The 27,876-nt window shown below is 43.7% G+C and overlaps 1 protein-coding gene across 9 annotated transcripts in view; it reads right to left on the reverse strand.

The window, feature by feature from the left end:
* TMTC4 (transmembrane O-mannosyltransferase targeting cadherins 4) overlaps positions 1 to 27,876 on the reverse strand; it is a 69,703-nt gene that overhangs the window by 21,961 nt on the left and 19,866 nt on the right. For 5 of the 9 annotated variants that reach the window (XM_019039873.4, XM_019039872.4, XM_063697484.1 and 2 more), the window contains exons 6-11: positions 15,377 to 15,477; positions 11,104 to 11,196; positions 10,712 to 10,876; positions 9,706 to 9,908; positions 8,198 to 8,369; positions 7,979 to 8,110 (exon numbers count right to left, since the gene is read on the reverse strand). In XM_019039873.4, coding sequence (XP_018895418.4) covers positions 7,979 to 8,110; positions 8,198 to 8,369; positions 9,706 to 9,908; positions 10,712 to 10,876; positions 11,104 to 11,196; positions 15,377 to 15,477 — 866 coding nt within the window. Of the gene's footprint in view, positions 1 to 7,978; positions 8,111 to 8,197; positions 8,370 to 9,705; positions 9,909 to 10,711; positions 10,877 to 11,103; positions 11,197 to 11,854; positions 12,029 to 15,376; positions 15,478 to 27,876 lie in introns of all 9 variants that reach the window. The other 4 variants (XM_055359442.2, XM_055359441.2, XM_063697482.1 and 1 more) reach the window with 1 other exon arrangement.

Raw genomic sequence — 27,876 nt, forward strand, 5'->3', positions numbered from 1 at the left:
CCATTTAAGCAAATATGGCCCTTTCTTGGATGGCACCTTTCTTCTATAGCTAGCATCACAAGCATTTTACTCTGTATCTGTAATAAGCAGAATGTTTATGGACTCTCAAAATTCAGATGTTGAAATCCTGACTCCTAACGTGATGGTATTGGGAAGTAGGGCCTCTGGGAAGTGATTGGGTCATGAGGGTGGAGGCCCATGAATGGATCAGTGCCTTCATCAAAAAGGCCCTGAAGAGCTCCCATGCCCCCTTTCCGCCACGTGAGGACACAGTGAGAAGATGACCGTCTGTGAACCAGGAGGCATGCCCTTACCACACAACCAACCTGCCTGCACCTTGATGGTGGGCTTTCCAGCCTCTGGCACTGTGAGAAGTGAGTGTCTGGCACCCTGTCTCTGGTATTATTCTCACAGGGTCTGAGCAAGGGCCTCAGTGTGGCTGGAGCACAGAGAGCAGGGATGCAGGTTGGAGAGCCCGGGAGGAGCAGCTGCGCTCGCAGGGAACCCTGAGCAAGGGCAGGCTAGGATCAGTCGTCCTCAGAGCCACGAGGCCAGCGCGGGGTGGGGTCTGTAAGTGTGTGAGTGCCCCAGGGTTGCAGCAATAAAGCACCATAAACTGAGGGGCTTAACACAACACACTTCTCTCACAGTCCTGGAGGCTGAGATCACGGTGTGGGCAGGGCTGGTCCCATTACCGGCTGAGGGAAGAGACTGCTCCCTGCCTCTCTCCTGTCTCACGGTGCTTGCCCATAATCTCCGGCTTGCAGATGCCTCGCTCCCACCTCTGCCTCTGTCTTCATGACCATCTCACCTCTTGTCTGTCTCCCTGTCTCTTCTCCTGTCTTAAAAGGACACCGGTCACACTGGATTAAGGGCCCACCATCCTCCTGTATGACCTCATCTTAACTTACATCTTAATTACATCTGCAACAACCCTATTCCCAAAAAAGGTTATACATTATACTTCCAGGTCCCAGGGGTTACGATTTGAGCGTAGCTTTTGGGAGGCACAATTAAAGCCATAGCAGGAAGCCAGGGGTGGGAGGGTGGCAGAGGTCACCACCATGTTTATGTTCATATGAAACAAATCCCGTGGTGGGAAAGAGATGTGAGTGGGGGAGAAGCAGGTGTCAGGGGCTCCAGGGAGGCTGTGGCTGCAGTCCTAGGAGAGAGGTCAGCAGACTGAACTAGGGTGGTGGTGAATCTGTGGAGGGGTTTGAAGAACAGTGAGGAAGCAAAAAGCATAGAAATTGGTGACCAACTGATAGGAGAGAGGGAAGAGTGTCAAGAACAAATGGTAGGTTCCCAACATTCAGGACAGAATGGGTGTGATGACTTTCAAGAGATGTGATGGGTGACCAGGCTTGTTTAGGGGGACAGGATAGGCTGACGTGGAAGTCCATGGTCACCATCCATCTCCAGAGTTCTTTCATTTTGCAAATCTGAAACTCTGTACCCATTCTCACCTCCACCGGACCCTGGCAACCTCCATTCATTTTCCGTCTCTATGCATTTGACTCCCACGTACCTCATGTAAGTGGAATTGTACAAGATTTGTCCATTTGTGTCACATGTGTCAGAATTTCCTTCCTTTTGTGGCTGAATAATATTCCCTTGCATGAGTACACCACATTCTGTTTGTCCATTTGTCCCTGGATGGACATCTGGGTAGCTTCTACTTTTTAGCTATTGTGAATAACGCTGCTGTGAACATGGGTGTACAAATCTGAGTCTCTGCTTTCGGTCCTTTTGGATATTTGCCCGGAAATGGAATTGTTGGATCACAGAATTCTGTTTTTAATTTTTTGAGGTACTAACATGGATAGTTTTATGTTATAGGAATTTTACCTCCATTTAAAAAAAAGAGAATGAGGAAAGGATTTTCAATGACTGAAGAGGGGGTGAAGTAGGCTGGATAGAATGGGGCTCCCAGCTGCCAATCTACTAGGAATTCTCAGGTCACCTTGGAACGAGGGCATCAGGGAAGCCAACGTCTGGTAGTTTCTCAACTATACATGGGCTTAGAATAAATGACAAAGAAAAAAGTGGGGACTTGAACTAAGCCTAAGGCAGCAAGACTACACAAGCTCACGAAGACTACAATAAAAAGAATTTGTTGGCCGGGCGCAGTGCCTCATGCCTGTAATCCTAGTACTGCAGGAGGCCAAAATGGGTAGATCACCTGAGGTCAGGAGTTCGAGACCAGCGTGTCCAACATGGTGAAACCCCAACTCTACTAAAAATACAAAAATTAGCTGGGCGTGGTAGTGCACGCCTGTAATCTCAGCTAGGTGGGAGGGTGAGACAGGAGAATAGCTTGAACCCAGGAGGTGGAGGTTGCAGTGAGGCAAGAGCATGCCACTGCACTTCAGCCAGGGCGACAGAGCAAGACTCTGTCTCACAAAAAGAGAAAGAAAAAGAAAAAGTGAAAGAAAAAGAAAAGTATTTGTTGATGATCAAAAGCTCCTTTTGGGACTTTACAATACAAAGTGAGTAGCAAGCCCAGAGGAGACGATGCTACAGAAACTCACTCAATCAGAAGCATGAAGTGTGGGTATTGCTAACAACAGTCACGGTGAATGGTAAGATGGTGTGTAGCTGGCACACCTTGAGTGGCACCCACCAGCTGGGTGCGGTGTTGCGTGCTGTGTGATCGCAGTCTCTCCTCACGGTGGCTCGAGGCCGTGGCTGCTGTGACCCTCTCTTCTGAGTTGATAAACTGCTTCGGGGCCATTCAGAGTCTCATCTAGGGCTGTGAAGTTGGATTAGAACCAGGCTCTGAAGCCTGTGTTTCTTCCCACTAGATAATATACACTGATTACAGTGCTGGGGGAAGATGAGGGTGACTGCTCGAGGCACTTTCTAGATCCACTCATTCATAGCACTGGCCTTTTTCCTAAGTAAAATCACATCTCTTTTTATATGTTATTGTCCCCCAAAGTTCACATTAAACCCTCAGCACCCCAGAATGAAAATGTATTTGGAGATAGGGTCTTTAAAGAGGTAAGTAAGGTCAAATGAGGTCATATGGTTGGGCCCCCATCCATATGACCCCAATCCAGTATGAATGGCGTCCTTACAGAAAGAGGAAATATGGACACAGACACCAGAGATATGTGTGCACAGAAGACACACCACGTGAGGACACAGGGGGAAGGTGCCGTCTGCAAGCCAAGGAGAGAGGCCTCACAAGAAACCAACCCTGCTGACACCCTGATGTGACAATTCCAGCATTTACAACAGTCAGAAAATAAACTGTGGTCTAAGCCACCCAATCTGTGTGTGTGTGTGTGTGTGTGTGTGTGTGTGTGTGTGTTTATAACAGCCTGAGAAGACTAATAAAATCTCGAAATACAGAAGTGGTTTAAACACATTCAAATAACATTATGTCTGAACACTGCTTCCAAATGACCCCTGAAAACACAACCACATCCTGCCTTATCCATCTTAACCTACAGTTACAGCACTTCGTCAAACATACTTAGATTTCTGGAAGAGTATGCAGCAGTGCATATTAACAGGTTTTCTTAACTGCCAATTTTAAAGCATATAGATTTATGTTTACCCACTCTGATGAAAGGACTCACAAGCAGAGAAATCGCAGGTGATAAAAATGTGTGTACTACCATGTACCACACAGTAGAATTTAAGCTTTCTGCACCAAATTATTGTCCATTCATAGGTATTTTTGTCCTCAAATTGTAGCTTGGAGGAGGCTCAGTTAATGCTATCGCTGAAGTGTGTGTTGAGAAAAGTGCTCTAAATGATTAGAATTTGAGCTTCCCCCAACCCAGCTTGGACGTGTGACTTCACCTCCTCTCATATGCACAAAACAACCTAGGGCCGGAGAATCCAATCTGTCAGTGATGTCCCTGTAGTCCTCAGAATACAAATACAGCTTCTACTCAGACATCAACACGACGCCAGCCTCTTCCGCCCCAAGCTCCTGCTGTTTTCCTTTGTTCCAGGCAAATTCTGTTTTCTCAATAAAAAGCCCAGACAAAGAGTTCAACCGCCCTCTGCAGTATAGACAGTGTTCTGTTAGACACTCAGAATGCCAGAGACCAGAAGATCAAAGGAGAAGGACGTGGGACTCTGGAAAAGGAACTAGTTAAAAATCTGATACAGCCTTAGAAGGCAGGCCATCATTAAGAATTGGTAAACAGGTTTCCCTAGAGGCCAGCTTTATCCTATGGGTTAGGTGGAGGGAATTCTTTGAATAAAAAATAGCTGCCTAGATTGCAAAACAAAACAAAACAGAACAAAAATCTCACAACCAGGTCACTTAAAATAGTGTTTAGAGAATGAGTGACTTTTGTTTCCCTGAAATATAAATGATTGAAAAGCTTGTTTATTCTTCAACTTTCCCCCTAGCATTTGTGATGCACATGCTGAGGCAATGAACTAGAACAGAAGTCGAAGATAAAACAAACATTACAACCCAGTAACACGTAAATGCAAGAAAGTGAGAGTATCGGTTATGAAAGGCACCTTTAATGCCAGGGCTCAACTAATTTGTTATAAATACTCTGGCAACATCTAATGTTAAACTTAAAATGTTCTGAAAACATAAAAATCCTATAGCATCCTGGGTCACTTACTCCTTAAGAAAATACCTCATTGTGGCATATGATCTGTTTCGTTGTTAAAAGAATTTATTATAGAATTGTATCACAGAGTGACATACTTTTAACCCTTAAAAACTAAAAATGATTATAAGTATACTTGGTATCTCATCCACAGTAGTCTCAGGGAATTCAACTTCCCTTTGGCTGAATTCAATAACTAATATTGATTGTCTACCATATGCAAGGCACTGTGCCTTGACATGCAGACCAGGGACCAGCACTACCTACACTGACATTGCAATCTCTCAAAAAAGATGAGTCTTAGCTCACACATCTGGCCCTAAATTAGAGCCAGTTGCCAATTTCTTACTTTATATTCAATAGATATCAAATGAAACCAGTATAGAAAATGTGTCCCCTGAAATAATGGGACTGAAGGAAACCAGTGTCTTCCTAAGTGAGATTACTTTCCTAAAATTAACTTACATTTTTTCAAAAAAAGGAAGTAAAGATAATTTTATGACACTTCAATTTAAAAAGAAACTCCCAAAAATCTCGATCTTGCTTCTATTGAATAGAATCATTGAAAAATGTTCTTGAGAAAGGACTATTACCACTGGGTCCATTTTGAAGATGAGGTCTTATATGTATTCCTTAAATTAAGAAGAGGAAACCACACACTCTCTCTCTCTCTCTCTCTCTCCTAATACTTAACGTGCATTCCCACAAGCACACGCCCTGTGTTTTCTAGCCTGTAACATATGAAATCACTTCCCGGGCAGATTTTTGGGTTCAGACATCACCTATGTTCCATCCCCCTTATTTACTAGAGGCACCTGGGCACATCACCATACCAGGTCTCTCTGTAGCCACCTACATTACTAACCTAGATAATGTCAGTTTAATCTTGCTATGCTTCAGTTTCTCCCATCTGGGAAAACAGAGAAAATAATATGCTGTCTCTTTAAAAAGCTGAGTGAGAGGATAATAGAGATGAATTATAGAGCCTCTGCAAAGAAATCTGAACTCCTTGTGGTGAGGAACTCCACAAATAGAAGGGGCAATTACTGCGATTCAAACAGTAAAGGAAAAATAAAGCAGATCTATTAACGTTTGTGAAATTAAATCACAGGCAATTTATTTTTGGTAGCATAAAATAAATTGATAAGTCAGCAAATCAAACTAAAGATAAAAGCTGAAAGTAATTCACTATTTTATCTAAGTCTCTTAACTAAAATATGAACGAGAGGTTTTAATCCAAGAAAAAGATAAGTAGCCAGCATCTCTTATATATTATTCTTTACTTAAGGTTCATAATAAGATGTCAACTATTCATTAGTTTTGTTTACATAATTTTGTCTGAAATCATTGCTTTCCCTTAAATATGGAACATAGACATGAAACAGATCCAGAGAGCTCCCTGTCTCCATCCAGGAGGATTACATTTAAGCAATCTAGGCAGCTCTTACGCTGAGGACCTAAGAGAGAATGAATTATTATTTCATGATAATAATCTATACTAAAAGAAAATTCTTCTAACCTAACCCCTTGGCCCCCATTTTGAGCAAATAGCATTCTCTTCCCAACATAATGCAAAACCCAAACTGAAATGAACCTACAAAAGCTAACACTTGGCTGGGCGCGGAGGCTCACGCCTGAAATCACAGCACTTTGGGAGGCCGAGGATGGGCGAATCACGAGGTCAGGAGTTCGAGACCAGCCTGGCTAACATAGTGAAACCCCGTCTCTACTAAAAATACAAAAATTAGCCGGGCATAGTGGCGCATGCCTGTAGTCCTAGCTACTCGGGAGGCTGAGGCAGAAGAATCGCTTGAACCTGGGAGGTGGAGGTTACAGTGAGCCGAGATCAGGCCACTGCACTCCAGCCTGCGCAACAGAGCAAGACTCCATCTCAGGGAAAAAAAAAAAAAAAAAAAAAAAGCTAACACTTTCTGAGCACCTACTGCTGGCCACCGTGTGAGGGCATTTTAGTTCATTCAGCCCTAACAACAAATCCAGCAGATAGGTATTATCCACTTCTGATAGAAAAGGGCACTGCAAGTTTTAAAAAGTGTAGTTTTGCCCAAAGAGGCACAGCTAGTCAAGTGAAGAGCTTGGATTCATCAAGAATACAAGTGAAAAAATTCCTACCAGATTGCTTCAAACAAAAACACTGCCAATTTTAGAGTACAGTCATGCACTACTTGATGACAACAAGGACACATTCTGAGAAATGCATTGTTAGCTGATTTTGTCATTGTTTGAACATCATAGAGTGTACTTACACAACCCTAGATGGTAAAGCCTACTATACACCTAGGCTATGTGTGGTCTAGCCCGCTGCTCCTAGGCCAGAAACCTGTGTAGCGTGTGACTGTACTGAATGCTGGAGGCAATGGTAACACAATGGTAAGGATTTGTGTATCTAAACATAGAAAAGAGGCAGTAAAAATATTGGTCGGGTGCAGTGGCTCACGCCTGTAATCCCAGCATCTGGGAGGCTGAAGCAGGAGGATCACTTGAGGTCAGGAGTTCAAGATCAGCTTGGCCAACATGGTGAAACTCTGTCTCTACTAAAAATACAAAAATTAGCTGGGCGTGGTAGCAAGCGCCTGTAATCTAGCTACTCAGGAGGCTGAGGCAGGAGAGTCCCCTGAACCCGGGAGGTGGAGGCTGCAGTGAGCCGAGATCACAACACTGCACTCCAGCCTGGGTGACAAGAGTAAGACCCAGTCTCCAAAAAAAAAAAAAAAAAAAAAAAGGTATAATTTTATGGGACCACGGTCACATATATGCAATATGTGGTTTGCTGACTGAAACATCGTTACATGGCACATGACTGTATGTACATTTATGTTTACCTAATCTGACCCCCAAAAAATCACTAGCAGGGGACCCAAAGGTGACATAAATGTGTACTATTATGCAGCACATAGCATAAACTTCCTGAACTACATTATTGCCAATTTGTAGGCATTACTACCCCTTTAAATTCCAGCTTGGAGGAGGCTAGTTAATGCTATCACTAGAGAGGGGGTTTTGAAAAGTGTGCTCTAGACGTCAGAATCCGTGCCGTGCCCACCCTCAGTCTGAATACGCAATGTCACCTCCCCTGAAGCTACTTCAAAGGGTGAGTAGATCATCTGGAAGATGATTAAGACCTCATTAGAGTCATCTGTTTCATTGATAGTGTCTGCTTTTAAATGACTTCTTTTCAATTTTGGCTGAGTGGAATTTTAATGAATCTTATCGAAATCATTTAAAAAAACCACACACAACAAAGAAAAACCCAAGTATTCGGTCATGGTCTTACACCAAATACTGCACGACAGGAAATGTTCTTATTCAGCCCAAGAACTTAACAGATACCCTAGTGAGGTCTCTTTAAAAGAAATCTGGCAGCTAGGTACCTTAGCATTGAGGGGACACACAGACAGAGCACTTCTGAAAAGCTGTTCCTCACTCCGCCACTCGCCGCTGCGCTTCACACATCTCAGCGTGTTGATGAATAAGATTCCCAGCACGACAGCGGCAATGAGTTTCTTAAGAACAGAAAGACATGGTAATTGTCACCAGTGAGATGCATCCGGTCATTTTGTTCATCAACGGGCACCACTCTCAGTTGATACCTTTTTCTTGGTATGTTTGCTCAGGGCTCCGAATCCAAAAGTCAGCAGCACACAGTACCCAACGCTGGGGAGGTAGAGGACACGCTCCGCGACCACGAAGCCCACTCGGAAGAACAGGTTACTCGCGGGGAGAAATGGGATAACGAGAAATCCCAGGCCCAGAGTAAGGATCCTGGATGATGAAAAGTATTTAAATAAATGGCTATTTCCAGACTTCTCAAGAAAAACATCCTACTCCACGTTAAATTAATGCTAAAGACCTTTTCTTTTCCATGGCATCAACTGAGAAAAGATATTCTTGTCAGCCAAAGGATATCATCACTAGAGAGAGTTTAGCTTGGTAGCATGTGGATAAGGCACAAAAATATTCCTCTGGCACTTCACAGCGAGTCTAAGGGTAAAACTTAAAAGCCATACAATTCGTATGGAGAAAGTTAGCATGATCGCATTTCTGAGGCCTTATTAATTCACCTACTCCTCACTATGCCTCAAACCATTTAGGTATTGAACAGTTCAGTGGATATTGTTGGTCTCAATTAATTCAAAAACTGTCCCAATCAGTTTTCACAGGGAAAAAAAAATTCCTCCAAAATGTAATGAGAATAATAACACTTAAGTAAGTTTAAAGTTTATGAAATTTGAAATAAACAAATGCCATTTTTTGGTTGCTACATCACCACCATAAATTTCAGTCAGGGAGATACGAAGCTGAGCATTGAAACACTTCTAGAACCACTTGATCATTCCCAATGTCCCCTATGACGCAAGAGGATGAATTAAGACTCTAGGTCACTTTTGGTGGCTCCTTCTTGGGCCCTGTGGCTACAGCATTTCTATAAAAATCCCATTTTCTGTGGATAAGGGAACTGGGACTAAAGTTTGTGGCTCTTTAGAATTACCAACCAATTTAAGACACAGGTAAACTTAAAACTTAATTTATCTTGAGACACTACTAATCTAATTCCATAAACACTTAGGCTTAAAGGAAATCACCTTAAACAGTTTTCTTTTTCATGAAACACATTTGTTTTCCCCAATTATTTTCTCAATAACTTTTTTTTCCATCAAGAAAGAACAGTCTCTTTGGGGCAATGGCTTATTTTGTACCCAGCTACAACAGAAGGAATCATGGCAGCGTTCACCAGGGTGTTTTGAGGAAGAATTGTGCAATAATGGGCACAACACACATCAATTACACTCTCTGTTCTGACCGTAAATTACTCTTTACCACCTATGGCGAAAAGGATCGCAAAATGCTACTTCCTAGGGAAAGGGGGAGGGAGGGATGAAGCAGTCATCCGTAGCCCCTCTTCCAGCCTCGCTCCCCACCCGCAGAAGCCAGCCATGGATTCCAAATGGATGGAACTCATCCTAGCCATAAATATGAATTTGAAACAAATGTCCTTAGACGTGACTTCCACAAAATCATAAAAATGATCAGCGCAGGATTTCACAAAACGCTTCTGACTCAGCCAGCGTGGAACTTAAGATTCAGTGCTGCCTCTTACCTTCTCTTGTGGCCGTCTTCAGAGCACAGGGCTTGGCATATTAGGCCAATTAGGCAGAACCAGAGTGCTGCAAGTGCAATTACCCTCCAGTCGCTGACGGACTTAATGAGGGGGATGCAGCCCATTGACCAATCAAAACACAGCCACCAGGGACACAGCAGCAGCCAGGCATTCAATGAATAGTAGTAATTGTAGTTTATGGCCTGTCAGTCAAAAGGAAAACAAACATCTATTTGATACTGAACTTAAAAAACACATATATATGCACTAACTTCACTTTGGAGGCACTCATATGCTTCTGCTCAATGAAAGCAGTTGTATCAAATAAAATGTTGCCAACTTGTATTGGGTATGTGACTGTAGTCTGTAAAAATGTATTAAATGTATTCAGATTTTGGTATATAAAAATATGGCAAAGCCATCAGACTATGCAATACATTCGTTATATTTCTGGCAAAGCTATGATCTATTTGCTGCCTGAAGCCCGTGACCTCTAAATCTGAGGACCCAGGGTCACCTATACACCCAGTAACATAACAGGCTTCGACGGCTGTTCTCTTGATTTTGGTCTCTATGAAATGCACAGCTAAGAATCTGTGGCTTGATACCCTTGCCTTTAGAAAAAAGGCAAATCTAAAAGAATAGTCTCGACACCACTAGTCTTCTAAAGATACCACCAAGAAGGTTATATTTAGCCTTAACCCAGCCACAGGGTTAGGGAGACCTTTCACGGGACTGGCAAGGACCCTGATGTGAGAAGGAACCACCCTCTTTACTCCTTGTTAGAACGGAAATGCAAGGAGCTTCCGCATGCCCTTTCAACCCCCTCAGGAAGACCTGCTTTCATCCCAGAACATCTTTAGTGATCGCAAACAAACATGGAGGTGGCGCGTGTGTTGGGGATTTTGTTGGCGTGCAGAGGAGTGAGATGAGGAGGAGGGGTGAGGGATCTGGGAATCTGGTGGGGGAAGAAAAGAGTCCAGGGGGCGGCAGGCTCAGAACTCACCCTCACCAGCATGCTGTCAGCAAAGGAGGCCGGGTTGTCCACCTCGGTGAAGGCCGGCGGGCCCGTGCCCATGATCCTCCAGCGCACGTAGAGCATCCCAGCCCCTCCAGAGGTGAGCAGGGTCATTCTGAAGAGGAGGCCTCCGTTCCTGAGCATGCCGAGATTCTGCAAGGACATCGCAAAGCCCCAGAGGTGGCCGATTTTCAAATAAAAGTGTGGCTGAGCCAGGTACAGATGTGCAGCAATTCTGCCTGAACTGCTTCAACACTGTGCTTTAAAAGGCTGGTTATTGTAGAATTCAAAATCACAAGGAATATTTGAGAATGGCATTTTAAATCAGCTGGTACTTGACATTTTCCATGTCTGGGCTGGAGATAAAAGTACAGACTCACCTCTAATGACTTGTCCTTATGTAGTACCTTCTGGACAATTTCCAGAACATTGAATTTGCCTATCACCAAGATGTCAAATACCGCATTTAAACCCTAAGAAAGCAAAGCAAGACAATCAGCCACGGGAGAGCTTGGCTGTGTTAGGCAGCAATTACACTTCACAATTTCATTACTCAATCTAGACAAGGAACACATAGACTAGAGAATCACGGAAGACCTCTGCAGCTCTTTAAAAAAACACAAAACAGCCGTACGTTTCTATGAAATTAGCTCAAGGTAATAGATCATATTTATTATTTAGTAAGCCCCTGATAGTAATGATTTCACAGTCTGCGTGTAGGAGTTCTACAAGATTCAGGATAGCTAGAAATTTGGGATTCCTAGGAAAAGCTCTCGAGAGATCCCCCCTCCCGACTTTTTTTGGTCACTATAAAACAGTCCTTTAGTTCATGCAACAGAGTGTTTTCCTGGGCAGTAATCATACTGGAAGATAAAGGCAGCCATCAACCTCAAAAACCCAGCCATGTAAGTGAACCTTAAGTGCCAGTGCACTCTGGCATCTTTAGAAATGGGATGAACGCACATGATAATCTCTAATGGAGCTCTGGAGATCTCTTGTGCAGAAATCTAGTTGTCCAGTAGTTTTCTCGCTGGGTTACAACTAGATGACATCTCCCAGCCTCCCCTGCAGTTAAACTAGGTTGCAGGGCTGAGTTCTAGCCTTATGGAATGTGGGAGAAGTGACACGTACCATTTTGGATGTTTGGTTGTAAAACTTGGGCACACATTCCCACTTGGTTTCCCCTTCCAGCTGGCTGGAATGGAGATGGACAGGGTGACTTTGGAAACCACACATTGATGAGAGCAGGCCTTTGCCAGGTGGGGCCGTGGTGTGGAGGACGGCCACCTCTATCAATTTACAGCTCTGTCCATGACCCATGAGGGGAACAACAAATAACTTCAATTAGCAGTCCATCTATGTTAACAGTTTCCAATAGCACCACGATAGTTACTTTCTAGCCGGTAAAATTAAACCTGTAGTTACAGGCGAAAGGAGAGATGGCCCTGGATTCTATTCTCTCTCCTGCCATGGACTTTCTATAAATGTCACTGCTGCAGGCAGTGTCATCGACAGAACTCCCTGCCCAATCTGGATAAAGTGGTCTGCACATACTCAGTGGATATTGTTAAAGCTGCCCCTAAATGACTTGGGTCTCTTTAATATGATCTTCTTTGCAGCAAAGGAGATCACACATCATCAGAAGTCAGTGGTAATTTGTGGTTTTCAGAGCAAGGATGACATCCCTACTTAACCCTCTCCCAGAAATGCTGGGAGCCACTAATTATCTAATACATGGGCCAGTGCTGGGTTAATCAGTTCAAAGAATTCTGATTTTATTCACCCATGTGAGACATGATCTTAGTGGGTCACAGAAGACCGTTTCTGCCTGGTTGAAAACCACTTTCTAGAAGGCAGATGCTCCCTGTGTAGCAGCCATTGTCTTCTCACAGTTTTCCTGTGAGCTGCAGGACAGTTACCAAGGGGTGGCAGGGTCATGTGGTGAAGAGGCCTGAGCCAAACACAAGACTGCCCCCTTCCTTCTTAAATGCATCATCAAAATGGCCCCATTTTAATCCAATTTTTGAGAATAGCTACCTTTCACTGTATCTTTATTCATGTAAATTCAACCGAACTCTCTCCTGCTCCTGAAAAACGGCACAGAGGAGGCCTGGTGCGGTGGCTCACGCCTGTAATCCCAGCACTTTGGGAGGCTGAGGTGGGTGGATCACCTGAGGTCAGGAGTTCGAGACCAGCCTGGCCAACATGGTAAAACCCTGTCTCTACTAAAAATACAAAAATTAGCTTGACGTGGTGGCACGTGCCTGTAATCCCAGCTACTCAGGAGGCTGAGGCAGGAGAACTGCTTGAACCTGGGAGGTGGAGGTCGTAGTGAGCTGAGATTGCACCACTGCACTCCAGCCAGAGCGACAACAGAGAAGCCGTCTCGAATAAAAATAAAAGTAAAATAAAATAAAACAAAGTACTGCACAGAGGAGCCTCCTGAGGACCTTGTAGATGGAAATTCCGACTCAGCAGGCCTGGGGAGGGGGTGGGGCCTGGGATCCTGAATTCCTAACACTCTCCCAGATATTGCTGATGCTCCTGGTCCTCAAACCACACTTCGTATTAGGGAAAGGTTCTAAAACCAGCAGTTCTCAGGGACGATTTTGCCCTCCAGGGGGGTGTTTGGCACTGTCTGGAGACATTTTAGGTTGTCACAATTGAGAGGTCCCACTGGCATCTAGTAGGTAGAGGCCAGGGACGCTGCTAAACATCCCACAAACCCAGAACAGCCCCCACAAGAAAGAACTGTCTGCTGTAAAACATTAATAGTGCCAAGGTTGAAAAACACTGTTTTAGAGCAAATTAAAAAAAAATTAACTCATGAAATTCAAGTATCTTTCTATGGTAATTCTCCCTATACCATCTCCTTGCTAGCTTAATCTTAATAGATACAACCTAATAAAACACTAATTTTTGCCTTGACTTGTATCAAGCCCCAAACAGCTTTAATTGTTCTTTCCTTTCCAAGCTATTTCTATATGATCATTCTAATCCCACAACTTGGCCAGGCGCGATGGCTCATGCCTGTAACCCCAAGGCTAGGAGTTTGAGACCAGCCTGGCCAACACAGGGAGGCCCCATCTCCACAAAAAATTTTAGAAAATTAGCCGGGGTGGTGGCACACACCTACAGTATACCAGCTACTTGGGAGGCTGAGGTGGGAGGATCGTTGAGGCTGCAGGGAGCTATAATCACGCCACTGCCCTCCCTCCAGCCAGGGTGACAGAGTGAGGCTCTGTCTCAAAAAAAAAAAAAAAAAGGGAAAAAAATTCCACATCTTTCCATTTCTCTACCTCTGTTCACAACCTTAATTTCTATATTTTCTTCTAATAATGGAAAGCAATGGAAAGCAGGAAACTGGTTAGAATGGAGAAAAAGAAAAATGGATTTTAACACCTCTCCTTTCCTGGGTCTTTAATCCTAGCATCTACTCAGATCAGACTGAAAAGGTAGATGTCTTTCCGCTTCAGAGAGCCCTCCCCCACCCCCCTGACACTGCCGGTGGAAGCCGAGGTACAGGTTCTTTCCAGGAAAACAATGTACCCCAAGAGAATACAGTGTATACACATATTACACACAGAGAGACTTCAAGGCTCGAAGTTAAAACACGTGATTACCCGGCACATCTGGCATAAAAAGAGTCCTCTGAGAACAAAGTCCCACTAGAAACATTAGCACCATTACAGATTCTCCTTTAAATACTAGACTAGTTATTAATCTTGTAATTTCAGGTCAAACATTTGTGACCATGGAACACTCTGGTTCCAGCGTTGCTTGAAGTTGCACTTGGGTGGTGATTAACTATAACCATAGGTAACCGCTGGGGGTGGAGGAATGACGAGAAGAGAGACAGAATGTGTGTGCACGTGAGGCTTTGAGTGGCGGCAGAACTCCTGTTCCTTCATCTTTTCCTTCTTTCTTTTTTTTTTTTTTCTTTTTTTGAGATGTAGTTTTGCTGTTGTTGTCTAGGCTAGAGTGCAATGGCGCAATCTCGGCTTACCGCCACCTCCGCCTCCTGGGTTCAAGCGATTCTCCTGCCTCAACCTCCTGAGTAGCTGGGATTATAGGCATGCGCCATCGCACCTGGCTAATTTTGTATTTTTAGTAGAGAAGGGGTTTCTCCATGTTGGTCAGGCTGGTTTCGAACTCCCGACCTCAGGTGATCTGCCCGCCTTGGCCTCCCAAAGTGCTGGGATTACAGGCGTGAGCCATGGCGCCTGGCCCTGTTCCTTCATTTCTAAACTATCCACCAGCCTTTCTAGATCCAGGATCAAAACCATTGATGGGGTCAGTCCTAGGTGATCTAGGACTGCTGAAATATGTACAAGCATCCCAGAAAACTCAAACCATTCTTTTATCTTTTTCTACAGGGCCTCTCAAGAGCACTCATCATGGCTCCCTAAGAACTCCTCATTCACCATTTCTCCCCAGTTGCACATGACTGTCAAGGAAGTCAGTCAATTCTCCATCTGCAATGCCAGAATTGTGACAGCAAAAGCCATTTGTCCAGAAAGGTCTATCACCTCAGGCCAGCAATGGGATGCAGGCGTGGAGAACGCCACAGAGGCAGGGCCAGCCCCAGATGTCTTTATAGGAGGGAAAAGGACACACAGAAAAAGCAGGCCCCAGCCATGCTGCGGCTCTCACCAGCACGGTGATCCCTTGCTCTTTGCACAGCATGGCCACTGCTCCCAGAAAGATACTCAGCAGCACCCAGAAGGTGGAAGAATGCGCTCCCTCCTTGTTACCTGCCAATTAAGAGAAATGATCAGTGCAAAAGTCATGGAATGCAGCTCAGTTTTTTAGCATCAGGAACTAAAATTCTAAGCAAATACCTTAAACAACCGTAACTTAAAAACAGGGTTTGGGCTTCAGACAGCACTTCTCTGTGGGCAAGAGTGCATTAGACAACACCTTCTAAATGGTACCTATGTCCCCACTCAAGGCTCTCCTGAGAACGTGCCCAGGGCCTTTGGGAGGCACTGTCATGAAGCCCTGGCCACAAAGACGCCTCATGCCAGAGTCCCCACGCAGCAGGTACCTTCTTCCCAACCTACCAATCACCCGCTAGACCATTCTGACGAGTCTTTTTGAGAACTCTCACTGAGACTGCAAACAGTCCATCTGGTTTCAAGATGACCCCAATGGTCACTGCTGCTGCCATGATGGAGCTGCTGGGAATGCCTCTGAGAATCTCCACTACTCCTGGAATAGGAGTTTGGGCCCTGTGGACACCAGGTGGCTTAGGATGGGTCTGCTCTGCTCCCTGTGTGGAACAGCTCCAACCCCTACCAAAGGATACACGGCTACTGACAGAGCTGGCACCTACCTAGCACCTGGGGCAGGTAAAGACATGGACCAGGCTGGGCTGCCAATCTGCACGGGGGCTCGAGCACCAACAAGAAGCCAAAACATCCCCAGACGTGTGAACACTGTAAGAAGCTCAGGTGGGCGGCAGCTCCAGTAACCACCACTGGTCCCTAAGTGGCCTTCTGCGAGCAGGGTCTGGCTGTACACTATCTCGTCGGTGGTGTGTGCAATTTGGTGGCCAGAACTAAACTACTAGGGAGGAGAGGGAAGCTGCATGGATACTCCTCTCCGTTGTGAAGTCCTCACTCTTCATCTAAATGAATAAGCCAACATATAAAAAAGAGATCGGTATCAAGTGGGACAAAAGTGAACCTTCTTGGAGAATCCAATTGTTAGCTCGCCTGGCATTACTCGATTCAATTCCACTTACACCTGGAACTCCCGGTCTGAATGCCTATGGCTTTATGTAAGCATCTGAATGCCAGCTCTGCCACTCACTGCGTGACACTGAGCAAGTGACTTTCACTGTCTCAAGGAACTCACCTATAACGTGGGGGCAACATTACCGACCTCAGGATATATTCGAAAGGAAAAAATTACATACGAACACCTGGCCATTTGTGTTAAAAACTCATAAAGAATGCTTGCAAATGCAAAATATATCTCTATGACAACACGTAAGAAACTGACTAGTTTCTGAGAAGTTCTAAAATGAAGAATTGGGGTAGAGGAGGGAGGAAGTCTTACTTTTAATCTTACTTTTCATTACATAACTTTCAGTACTCTTTACATTATTTTAACCGTGTGTGTATTAAAAAACTATGTTAAAAACTAAGCATGTTAAAAATCACTTGGTATAATGCTGGGACTACAGAAATCATTTAATTAATGTTTGTGGCACTTGGGTCAGCCAAACCTGGTCAGCTTAGAGGGAGATGGAATTTCCAATGGGGCTCTGATGCAGTAGTCAAGGGGTGGCTGATCAGCCACTGTGCCACAAAATGTGCCAGACAACTGGATAGTGTAACAAATACACTGTGACTCTCATTAAACTGCCTGCTGGGGAAATTAACAAGTGTTTGTGTGTGTCCTGCAGACCCTGCACAGAGGGGTAGAAAAATACTTGTGAATACTTGAGATAGAATCAGCAACACCTCAGGATGGAAGGCCTTCCTATCCTGAAAACAGCCAGTGCTTTCTGGCCTGGGGGTGGGAGGTGCTCTTTTTTTTTTTTTTTTTGAGACGGAGTCTCGCTCTGTCACCCAGGCTGGAGTGCAGTGGCACGATCTCGGGTCACTGCAAGTTCCGCCTCCTGGGTTCACCATTTTCCCGCCTCAGGCTCCCGAGTAGCTGGGACTACAGGCGCCCACCACCATGCCCAGCTAATTTTTTGTATTTTTAGTAGAGACGGGGTTTCACCGTGTTAGCCAGGATGGTCTCCATCTCCTGACCTCGTGATCTGCCTACTTTGGCCTCCCAAAGTGCTGGGATTACAGGCGTGAGTTATTGCGCCGGCCGGGAGGTGCTCTTCACCTCAAATGCTCTACAACAGGGTTGAGACCCTGTCAAGATGAGAAGGCCTGTCCCCAGCTGGGCCCCCGGCTCTCAATGAACCACGAGCAGGACTAACTCCTGATGTGCCCAACACTAGCAGCTTGCAGCTATACAGCTGGGCTGCTAGGACAGCCTCCTCACTCCCACACAGGCTCCAGCGGCAGCAGAAAGTCTGGCCCTTTCAGCTTTTTGGGGGGAGAATCTCTGAGTATCAAATTTCTAGATTTAAAATACAAACAAATGGAATAGCTATTATACAAAAAGTTGACTTGACTTGGCTATTATAGCTGAGGCACTTTAAAGCTTTTCACAAGGCCAGCTGATCGACAGGAAAGCCTCGTTAACTGAGATCCCATTGTCTCATAAAACACAACGAACATACTTTTTTTTTTTGAGATAGAGTATTGCTCTGTCACCCAGGCTAGAGTGCAATGGCGCGATCTCGGCTCACTGCAACCTCCGCCTCCCGGGTTCAAGAAACTCTCCTGCCTCAGCCTCCTGAGTAGCTGGGACTACAGATGCACGCTACCACGCCCAGCTAATTTTTGTATTTTTAGTAGAGACGGGGTTCACCATGTTGGCCAGTCTGGTCCTGAACTCCTGACCTTGTGATCCACCCGCCTCGGCCTCCCAAAGTGCTGGGATTACAGGCGTGAGCCACTGCACCCGGCCTGAACATTCTTGTTTTATGCCTTCTAATTATCTCTTTTGCCTTCAGGATAATGGTTCCTCTTCTGACTGTGGCTTTAAAGGCCTTGCTGAAGTGGCCACCATGAACCCTCTCCAGCCCCTCCCAGCATACACTCACTCCAGGCCCACCACCACTGCCCACTTGCAGGTTCTCACCTGGGTGTGCTTACTGAGTTCCCTTGGGGCAGAACAGTCCTGGCAGAATCCTACCCAATCAATAAAGCTGTTAAATATCACTTATGCTGTGAAAAGCCAAACCCACCCTCTCAGGCAGGTCTCTCTGCAATTCACGTTTCCTTCCACAGTTAAAAGAGCCTGCTGTATGCACACCTGACTGCCCCTGTGAGCAGGTGAGCCCCCTGTGAGCAGGTAAGCCCGGTTCACCTCTCCATGTCCCTGACTGCCCCGTGAGCAGGTGAGCCCTGTGCACCTCTCCATGTCCCTGACTGCCCCTGTGAGCAGGTGAGCCCCGTTCACCGCTCCAAGTCCCTGACTGCCCCTGTGAGGTGAGCCCTGTTCACTGACTGCCCCCGTAGATTAGGTTAGGCCCAGCTGTAGTGCTCTAAACTGCCCTGATCACAGTCTATCACAATATTCCTCACAGAGTTTATCACAAGCACTTGATTTTCTGTCATTCCCGAGTCGAGGGTCTGTCCACCTCGGCACTAATCACATGTGGGCTGCTTACTTTTTTTGGAGGGGGGTTGCCCTGTGAATCACAGGATGTTTAGCAGTACCCTCAGCTTCTACTCATCAGAGGCCAGCAGCACCACCCCCTACCGCTCCCCTCAGTGGTGACAATCAAAAAGTCACAGATATTGCCGGATGTCAGCAGGGGCGTGGGGAGGGTAGGAAATCACTCCCAGTTGAGAACCATTGCCCTAAACCAGTGCTACTCACAGGTGTGTGGCCCATGAACCTGCACCTGGATCTTATTAGACTCAGGCCCCACTGAGATCTGATGAATCAGAAATTGAGGATGGGAACCAGTAATCGGCCTTTAACAAGCTTTCCAGGTGGCTCTGATGCTCCCTAAAGGCAGGGTGCACCCCCTTGAGAGTAAGCCTGCTCACGGCTGGACGGCTGGCACCATGCCTGGCTCGTAGGAGCAACTAAAAATTGTTCTGACTAAATCAGCAGGCCCGACTGACGCTGGAAGGGCAGTATATGTTCAGTGAGTGAAGTGACTATCTACTCTCTATCAAAAGGGGTGCAATAAGCTTTGTGCTCCCGACAAATCATGGAACCGCAGGTGTCAACACTGCTTCTTAGAGGCTGTGCATCATCTCTCCTGAAAGGATGGAAATGCTGGAATCCCTTCCAAGATGCTTCCAGCAGGGGGCCACCTGGCCTCGACTTGAGTAACTTCACTGGTGGGGATTAATTTTCAAACCACAGCCCGTTTCATTTTTAAACTCTGGGTTGTCAGATTATTCTAAATGCTGAGCCCAAGCCTGTCTCCCTAAACTTCAGGTCTTAGCTGTGCCCTTGGGCAGCGATCCTCCAAGTTGTTCAGGAGGCATGGAGCCCGGAAGTCAGGCTTCCTCTACTGAAAACCATTACACAACAGTACACTTAGATCCATCAAGCAAACTAAGGATCATTTTACTTGCAGAAATTAATTACTTTCTATGTATCTAATGTCAAAAGATCACAATAAGGAGCCACAACAACAACAAAACCCTGTCAAATTACACATAATTCCAATTTGAGCACTTAACGTATTTATTGTTTCATGTGGGCATTTGCTAGCACTCATCAGCAGATAAGTATTGGCAGGCACTAAAGGTTTAAAAAAAATTACGGCCGAAATAACCCGAAACTAACAGATTGATGAATTCTTTTAGGCTATGATTTGGGGAAAGGGACACAAGCTTTAGCGAGAGAGCACAGCGTCCAGCTTACAAGTCCATGCCAGAGCCTCGGAGAAGTCCGGGCCTTCCGCCACGTCATGAGAGATGGGTGGCTTTGTCCACTCAGTCTCGGTACAGCCTCTCTTCCCATGACACATTTTCCTGAGTCTGGGTCAAACTACCTTTAGGATTTTCTCCTATTAGCAGTTTATTTGTAAACAAAACCTTTAATTATAAACGACCTGATTAATTACCATGGGATCTCATCCAGAGATAAACAGAGCAAGAGACCCCTGGCCCCTGCCGGCCACTCTAGACCCAGCATGAGGAGATGGTGCCATGGCCGGGCTCCATCCATTGTTTTCAAGTTGACCAGGCGCTCAGCTCCATAGCTCACTAGAAACCAAATGGACACCTTCCACCCCACCCCATCCCATCCCACCAAACTGTTACCTGAATTTGGTTTTTGTAGGCTTCTTTCACTCTCAGAATTTGTGTTGGTACTTCTCAACTAAACATAATACATTCCCCAATGTAACAGTCTCTGTTCTTAATTTCAAAAGCAAGTTCCTTGATTTTACATTTCTGCCTAGAAAAAAGGAATTATCTTGTATTTTTACTTGACTGTAACATAGATTAATTTTCCCCCAAGGACTTTGAAAAGAAAAATATTCCCAGTTCCTTCATTAAAAATGCCCAAAAGACAGCTCTTGAAAGCACTCTATTAACACAAAGCTAAATTATGACACAGACACGAAAGTGATGGGCTCCTCTAGAATTCCTCTAGATAAGAATTCTAGATAGTCCTCTTATCTAGAATTTAAAATGGCTTTCTCCTTACAAGGTTAAACCAGAGACTTAGTTGAAAACAGAAAAATAACAACTAGAAAACACAGCCTTCAGGTTTACTGACAACCTTCTCCCTAATTTCACCTCATAATTTCACCACACTCTCAAACTCTAAACTCCACCTCTCCCATCCTCTATTGCAATTCTGACAGAAGAGTCCTACTCTTTTTCCTTAGACTTCCGATTTTGCTTCAAACACACCCAGCATGAAAAGATATGAAAGATGAAGGTAATGTTTCTTTGCTGAAGAAGTGTCTTCAGTCTCGGCAATTATTAAATATTAAGTACCACTTCTCAAAACTGTGGCAATTTCAGATCAAAGGCAAAAGCTCAATGGTCAGAGATAAACCTAGTGAGCACTACATTCTAGACCCACCACTATCCAAGAAAGTAATCATTACAGCTAACAAGTGCTTGAAATGTATCTAGTCCCAGGTGGGATGTGTTGTTAGTGTGGAATACAAAACCGATTTTGGAAGCTTAGTATGAAAAAAAAATGTGAACATTTTCATATTTTTATATTGATTACATGTTGGAATTACAATTTTGATATATCAAGGCAAATAAAATGTTATTAAAATCCATCTCACCTGTTTCTTTTTATAACGTGGCTACCTCAAAGTTTTCAATGCCATATATGGCTCCTGTTGTATTTCGATTGCATGGCAGGGTCTAGACCATGTGATCAGAGACCCAGCTCACAGATGACATAATGTGCACATTGCTATGTTTGTATCCAGCTCTGTCCTTGAAAACTCAGAAAACAGGAAATGAGTTTGCCTATTTAAAGCCAACTCTTTCTCCAATCCCTACCAGATTAGTCACTCAACAATTTTTGGTATATTTTTGTTTTGAGACAAGGTCTCATTCTTTTGCCCAGGCTGGAGTACAGTAGCATGATCATGACTTACTGGAGCCTTGACCTCCCAGGCTCAAGCAATCCTCCGGCCTCAGCCTCCCGAATAGCTGGGACCACAGGCACCTGCCACCAGGCCTGGCTAATTTTTAAAAATTTTTATTTTTGTCGAGAAAGAGGGTCTCACTATATTGCCCAAGCTGGTCTCAAACTCTTGTGCTCAAGTGATCCTCCCGCCTTGACCTCCCTAAGTGCTGGGATTACAGGTGTGAGCCACTGTGCCCAGCTGCCACTCAATATTTTATCCAGTCATAAGACTAAGCACGCACACACACTTTGAGTTTCCCAGAATCTAAATTGGAAAGCTTAATCTAATATTTTAAAACCATTTCATATAAATGAAAGGGGTCCTCTTTATATATACGCAGTATATATGTGCATGAATGATAAACCAAGGCCAGCCCATACAGCGTTGACAAAATGTTTCCAGTTCTGGAGGTGAACAAAAAAGGCCTTACAAAAATTCAAGTGAAAAACTAGCTCTGAGTGTCTAGATGGCCCAGACTAGTGGACTTCTGGAAATATGACCTGCTCCATCAAACTTCTGCCCACATAATTCCCCAAATAAACATCTGTTGAATCAATAAATAGTTTCATTTATTTCTATGTCTATCAGAGTCTTACTATGTTACATTTTTCTCGCAATTATGAGATGTAATTTAATACCCAAAAGTTAATCATTTGCTCGGTGTGGACAAATACTGCCAGAATTCAGGTCTTTTTCACTTTTAATTTAATCTTTGAACCCCTTCACACTGGAAGAATTGCCATCATTAAGATATTCTTCTTCTAAATAAATAAATAAAAATTACTTAAGAAATATTTAAAAACCATGGAGAAAATCAATATTTTCATTTTAAATTTAGAAGTAACTGTTAAAAACAGTACAAATAAATTCTGAGTGGCAGATGTCACCTCCAACACAGCTGCACTTATAAATATTTTTATTCAGAAAAATCTTCCCCAGATTTAAAATTCTAACTTGTGCATGGCTCTATGTAACATCTGAGGACATCACTCTTCCCCAGCATTCTCCTCTCCATCAAGACTGTTACATTTTAAATACCAATGACCCAGGAGAGGATGGGAAAAAAAAAAACAAAAACCATTTGGACACCATGCTGCCTCTCTCATCTTTTAAGAAGACAACTTGCTCTAGGATAATTATGCAGCATTAGCAAACATCAATAGTTTACGATCCAGAATTGACCAGAGACGTGCCTAGGCAATGTTCTTCTTGTTTCAGTATATTGTCTCTAGCATCTAAGAGAATTCACTCACTTAGGTAAATGGAGGCAAAGGCTAATGGAGTGAAGGGAGCACAGGGAAAAAAATGCAATGACAGAAAGACACTTGTCAGTGCTAACACCCACAAGTGCCAGCAGATGTGATCCATTTAATGAAGCATGTGCCTCGGATTTGGCACTCCTTTCCAGTGGGAAGATCTCCTTTCAGAAAAAGCATCACATTGTACAAGTTACCCCTCTTCACCACTCTATGCCTGGCATCTCCACCGCTCAAAACTGGCACGTCATGTTGTGTGTGGGAACCACGCCACCCCGACAGGTGGCCGCGACTCTCTCTCTGCCAGAGCTACACAATGAGCATCAGATTCACGTTCCAAAAGCTGGAACGACCAAGCCGTGCTTCTATGCACAGAATGAAAGAAGTCAGGCTTGCTGCTCTAAAACACGGGTCCATTTGGGGGAAAATCAAGCAATGAAGCAACCAAAGAAACGGGGAAAAGAGAATCTGCATGACTCCCACCGTCAGAATGCAGTCAGCAATGGCCCCAAATTGAAAACCAAGCGTCCTATCGGACATGAGTTAGCCAATTGCCCTATTTTATAAGCAGTGTGATTCTAAGTCAAAGAAAAACAGGTGTCTTTAATCAGAATGAAAATATGAGGCAATGATATCCCAAGAGTAAGAGTTATCCCATTTTAGTGCCTGAACTATACAGCTTAAGGTGAACTATACAGCTATAGAACTACACAGCTTAAGGGGAGCTATACAGCTTAAGAACAATGGAGATTTGAGATCCTGCCTTTGATATTATGAGTAAGAATTTAGAACTTAAAATGGTTGTTCTAGGTATATAGAAAATCCATCCCCCTCTGGAAAAGACTCTCTTCTCCCCATTATAAATGAGAATAAATTTCTTCTTTTGGTCTTAACTCCCATGAGACAAGTATTTTAAGGTATCGGTTTAGAAACGAAATTGTTTTGGCTATTCTAGCGAGTTTAATGTGCAGAGATGATCTGTTTCCAATCTGAAATACCAGGCTTTAAGAGAGATGTAAATACAAGATGCTCATTGTAAGAATAACACTTTTTGTTTTGGGCATTCAGAAGTAATACCCAGTGTGCCATTGATTTCATCTCACTAGTGTTTTTTGTTTGTTTTTTTAAAGAAAATGTATGCTTCCTTTATGAGGACATCTACTTTAAAAAAATTCTGTTGCAAAGATCTTGCTAGACATTCTATTTATGCACCAAAAAAAAAAAAAAAAAAAAAAAAGGCACAGCCCCAGAAATGTTATGTGAGTGCATTTTTCATTTTCTGAAAATACTAGGATTCCAGAGGTTAGGACAGAATAAACTCAAGCAGTTAAAAATCGTCCAGAGCTTTATAATAAAGACGTCCCATCCATAAAAAAAGTTAATGATGTTACCAAAAAAAGTATTCTCTGAAAGAACTTATTAACTAGTTGAATCATTAATTTCAGAGTACTTAATTTTTTGTTCCCTTATAATATTAAATTTGTTCCTCCGATATTAGGCCTTTCTTTGAATTTATGTTCAGATCCCAAAAGTACAAAGACCAGGGTTACTTTAAACCTGAAACTTAAACATTAAATAGCATTACTATTTATATCTCAATAAAAAATGACTTGTCTACCACCAAAGAGTTAGTTTTTATTCTCTGCTGAACATTTATAGACATGGGCACTTGGAACAAGAAATCATCACTGCAATGACAATAAATACATGTGTTTACCACTCAGCTTTTTGTACAATTTGTACTGACTACATAGGGTAAAATAAAAACATGGCTGGAGGCTGAGACAGGAGAATCGCTTGAACCTGGGAGGTGGAGGTTGCAGTGAGCCAAGATCGTGCCACTGCATTCCAGCCTGGGTGACAAGAGCAAAACTCCGTCTCAAACAACAACAACAAACAAACAAAAAAACCAGTGCTGGGCACGGTGGCTCAGCCTGTAATCCCAGCACTTTGGGAGGCCGAGGTGGGCAGATCACTTGAGGTCAGGAGTTCAAGACCAGCCTGGCCAATGTGGTGAAACCCCGTCTCTACTAAAAACACAAAAATTAGCTGGGCGTGGTTGTGGGTGACTGTAGTCCCAGCTACTTCGGAGGCTGAGGCAGGAGAATCACTTGAACCTGGGAGGCAGAGGTTGCAGTGAGCTGAGATTGTACCACTGCACTCCAGCCTGGGCAACAGAGCAAGACCTGGTCTCGAAATAAGTAAATAAATAAACATGCGACTGTTTAAGATATCTCAAACTCCAAATGAACAAAGCTCTTGATCCAAATGAAAATATATATATATACACCTGAATTTTCATTAGGATCAAGAGCTCTTGTTTTGTTGTACTGAAGGAAATTTAACAGAAGATGAAGGAAGTAAGTAGAACAAAGGCCATGGACTCCCATTCTGCATAAACACAGCATGAAAAGAAAGGATCCTTACTGAGTGCCTGCTATGAGGGGTACAGGAAGGAAAAAGTCAACAGGAAAGGAAGGAGAACCAGAATATTCTGCTCTGTAGGCATTCTGAATCATGGAAGCTTTATTTTAATCAAAATATACTGGAGTTATGGTAAGCCCCTCAGGGGCATGAACTTTGTTGTTCTAGTCTTTGTATCCCCAGCACCGGAAACCTGACCTGGTACAAGAAACGCCCTTAAAGTTTGATTAACTATTGGTGATGGAATGAATGACTAAAATCAATAAGCCTTTATACTATTTTAGAACAGAATCAGAAACTCATGGCTTTTCATGAACACCTTAACCGGAATTATTTTTGCATATGGGGCTCTTACTGCATCTTCTCTGTAAAGGTATTATTAATTTGCAGCAAGTTTTCTGCTCCTAAAAAAGACTCTTAAGCACCCTACGAACTGAACTGATCATTAACATGATGTTCAAGGACTATTCCAAAGAGTTGTAATCTATCAACAAAGAAGCACATTCTATTCTTCGCATGTTTAAAAAGGAGTATGGAAAATCAGAAACAGAAAAGTTGCTAAAAACAGTACATCTGCTAAGGGACTAGGAGAGGCTCCAGCAGACTTCATTAGCCCCGGTTCTGGGGTTGCTCAGACAAAGGCAATTTTGGGAGTTGTGAGGAGGAGGGGAGAGATGGGCTGGCAGCGTGAGGGGCTGTTCTGATGTCGCCGGGCCAGGGAACGAGGTGGACGGGGATAGGCATCCAGCCCTGAGGTCCTGAAGTGACAGAGGGTGGGTGGCAGGGTACAGCACCTTGTTGGGGAGGGGTCAGAGACCTGTTCACATGTGGGACACAGGGGACTCCCCCAAGTAAGCTGGTCACAGTGTGTCTAAGGCCCTCTCTCAAGAATCCACGTGGCTCTGCGCCTCCAGGCCTGTGATGGAATTGAGGCAGAATCCAATCATTCTGTCGGAAATCTGGAAGCGATGAGTGGGAATGGAAAATAGCAGTGAAAGCCAATTCCAAATGATGGGAACTGCAGCTCGAGGATGGGTGTTTCAAACCCTCCGCTTTACACTGCCGAGAAAAACTGTGATGATCCATAACTCAAAGCCTGCCAGGGCAGGTGGACACCACGAGGGGACAGGAAGGACACAAAATGCACGACCAACAATCAGTTTCAGGGTCAAGACACCAAAGCCTGGATGAGCATAAGATGCAAACTACTGTAGTTTTGTATTTTCCAAAGACCAAAGAAGCTGTTGGTGCCTGCAAAGGCCCAGAGGCCACTCTGGAGGTGACTCCATTGGCTCCATTTAAATGAACGCTTTCTTTTTCCTCAAGAGGGTTCATGTTAACAAGAGAACAGATCCCACGAAGACGGGGCAGCTTGTAGACAAGAGGTCAACAGAAAGCATTCTTCAAAGGCTTCCCAGTCCACCTATCTGTCTTTTAACTGCCCCAAGTAACTTCAACCAAGTCAAAATCTAGTCATCTTAAAAAGCTTTCTATGGAAGCCACATCTACCACTGCTATCGGTTTGCAAATGCAAAAATGCCCAGGTTAACATTCTCAAAAACATCTAAAAATTTAACATTAAAGGCCTCATAATTTCTTTCCAATTTTAAAATAAACATTATAAATGCTAAAAGAATGTTAGTGGACAAAAAAGAAAGGTCACATTGGTACTTACAGTTAATATATTTATGTCAGTATTGAAATATACTTTGCCTATTTCTCATGAGTCAAAGTGTTAATAATGGAACAGCCATCACACATTTCAGTACCTTTAACTTTGGTGTCAGTTTCTTGCCAAAAGCTTTATTTAAAAAGTATCTTTTGTATGGATATTTGGAAATAATTTTATAATTTACAAATGTATCAAAAATATATATGTAATATATATTAATATACAAATTTGTGAATTAAAACAGAAAAAAGGTTAGTAAAAGATTCCAGAAAAAGAATATAAAATGTCTAGCCTTTTCACTTTTCTGTGAGAATACGCCATTAAAGAAGGCCAATACATGTATCTGTTCACTTGATGGGAGAGTGTTTAGTATCATAATAGCTTTTTCATTATTTCACAAGAGCAATCTTTAGAAGTAGTGACAGGTTCTATCATATCTCCTAAATGATGTCCCCCACACGTTAAATCTATCAAGGTTTAGTACTTTCCTCAAAAATCACTCTGTCTTTGAAATCCATTCAGAACAGGGAGTAGTGACTTTAAGAGAGGATAAGTTAAAATTATGTTAACATCAATCAAATGGCACTTTCAGAAA

The sequence above is a fragment of the Gorilla gorilla genome, chromosome 14, assembly GCF_029281585.2.
Source record: "Gorilla gorilla gorilla isolate KB3781 chromosome 14, NHGRI_mGorGor1-v2.1_pri, whole genome shotgun sequence".
Taxonomy (NCBI): domain Eukaryota; kingdom Metazoa; phylum Chordata; class Mammalia; order Primates; family Hominidae; genus Gorilla; species Gorilla gorilla.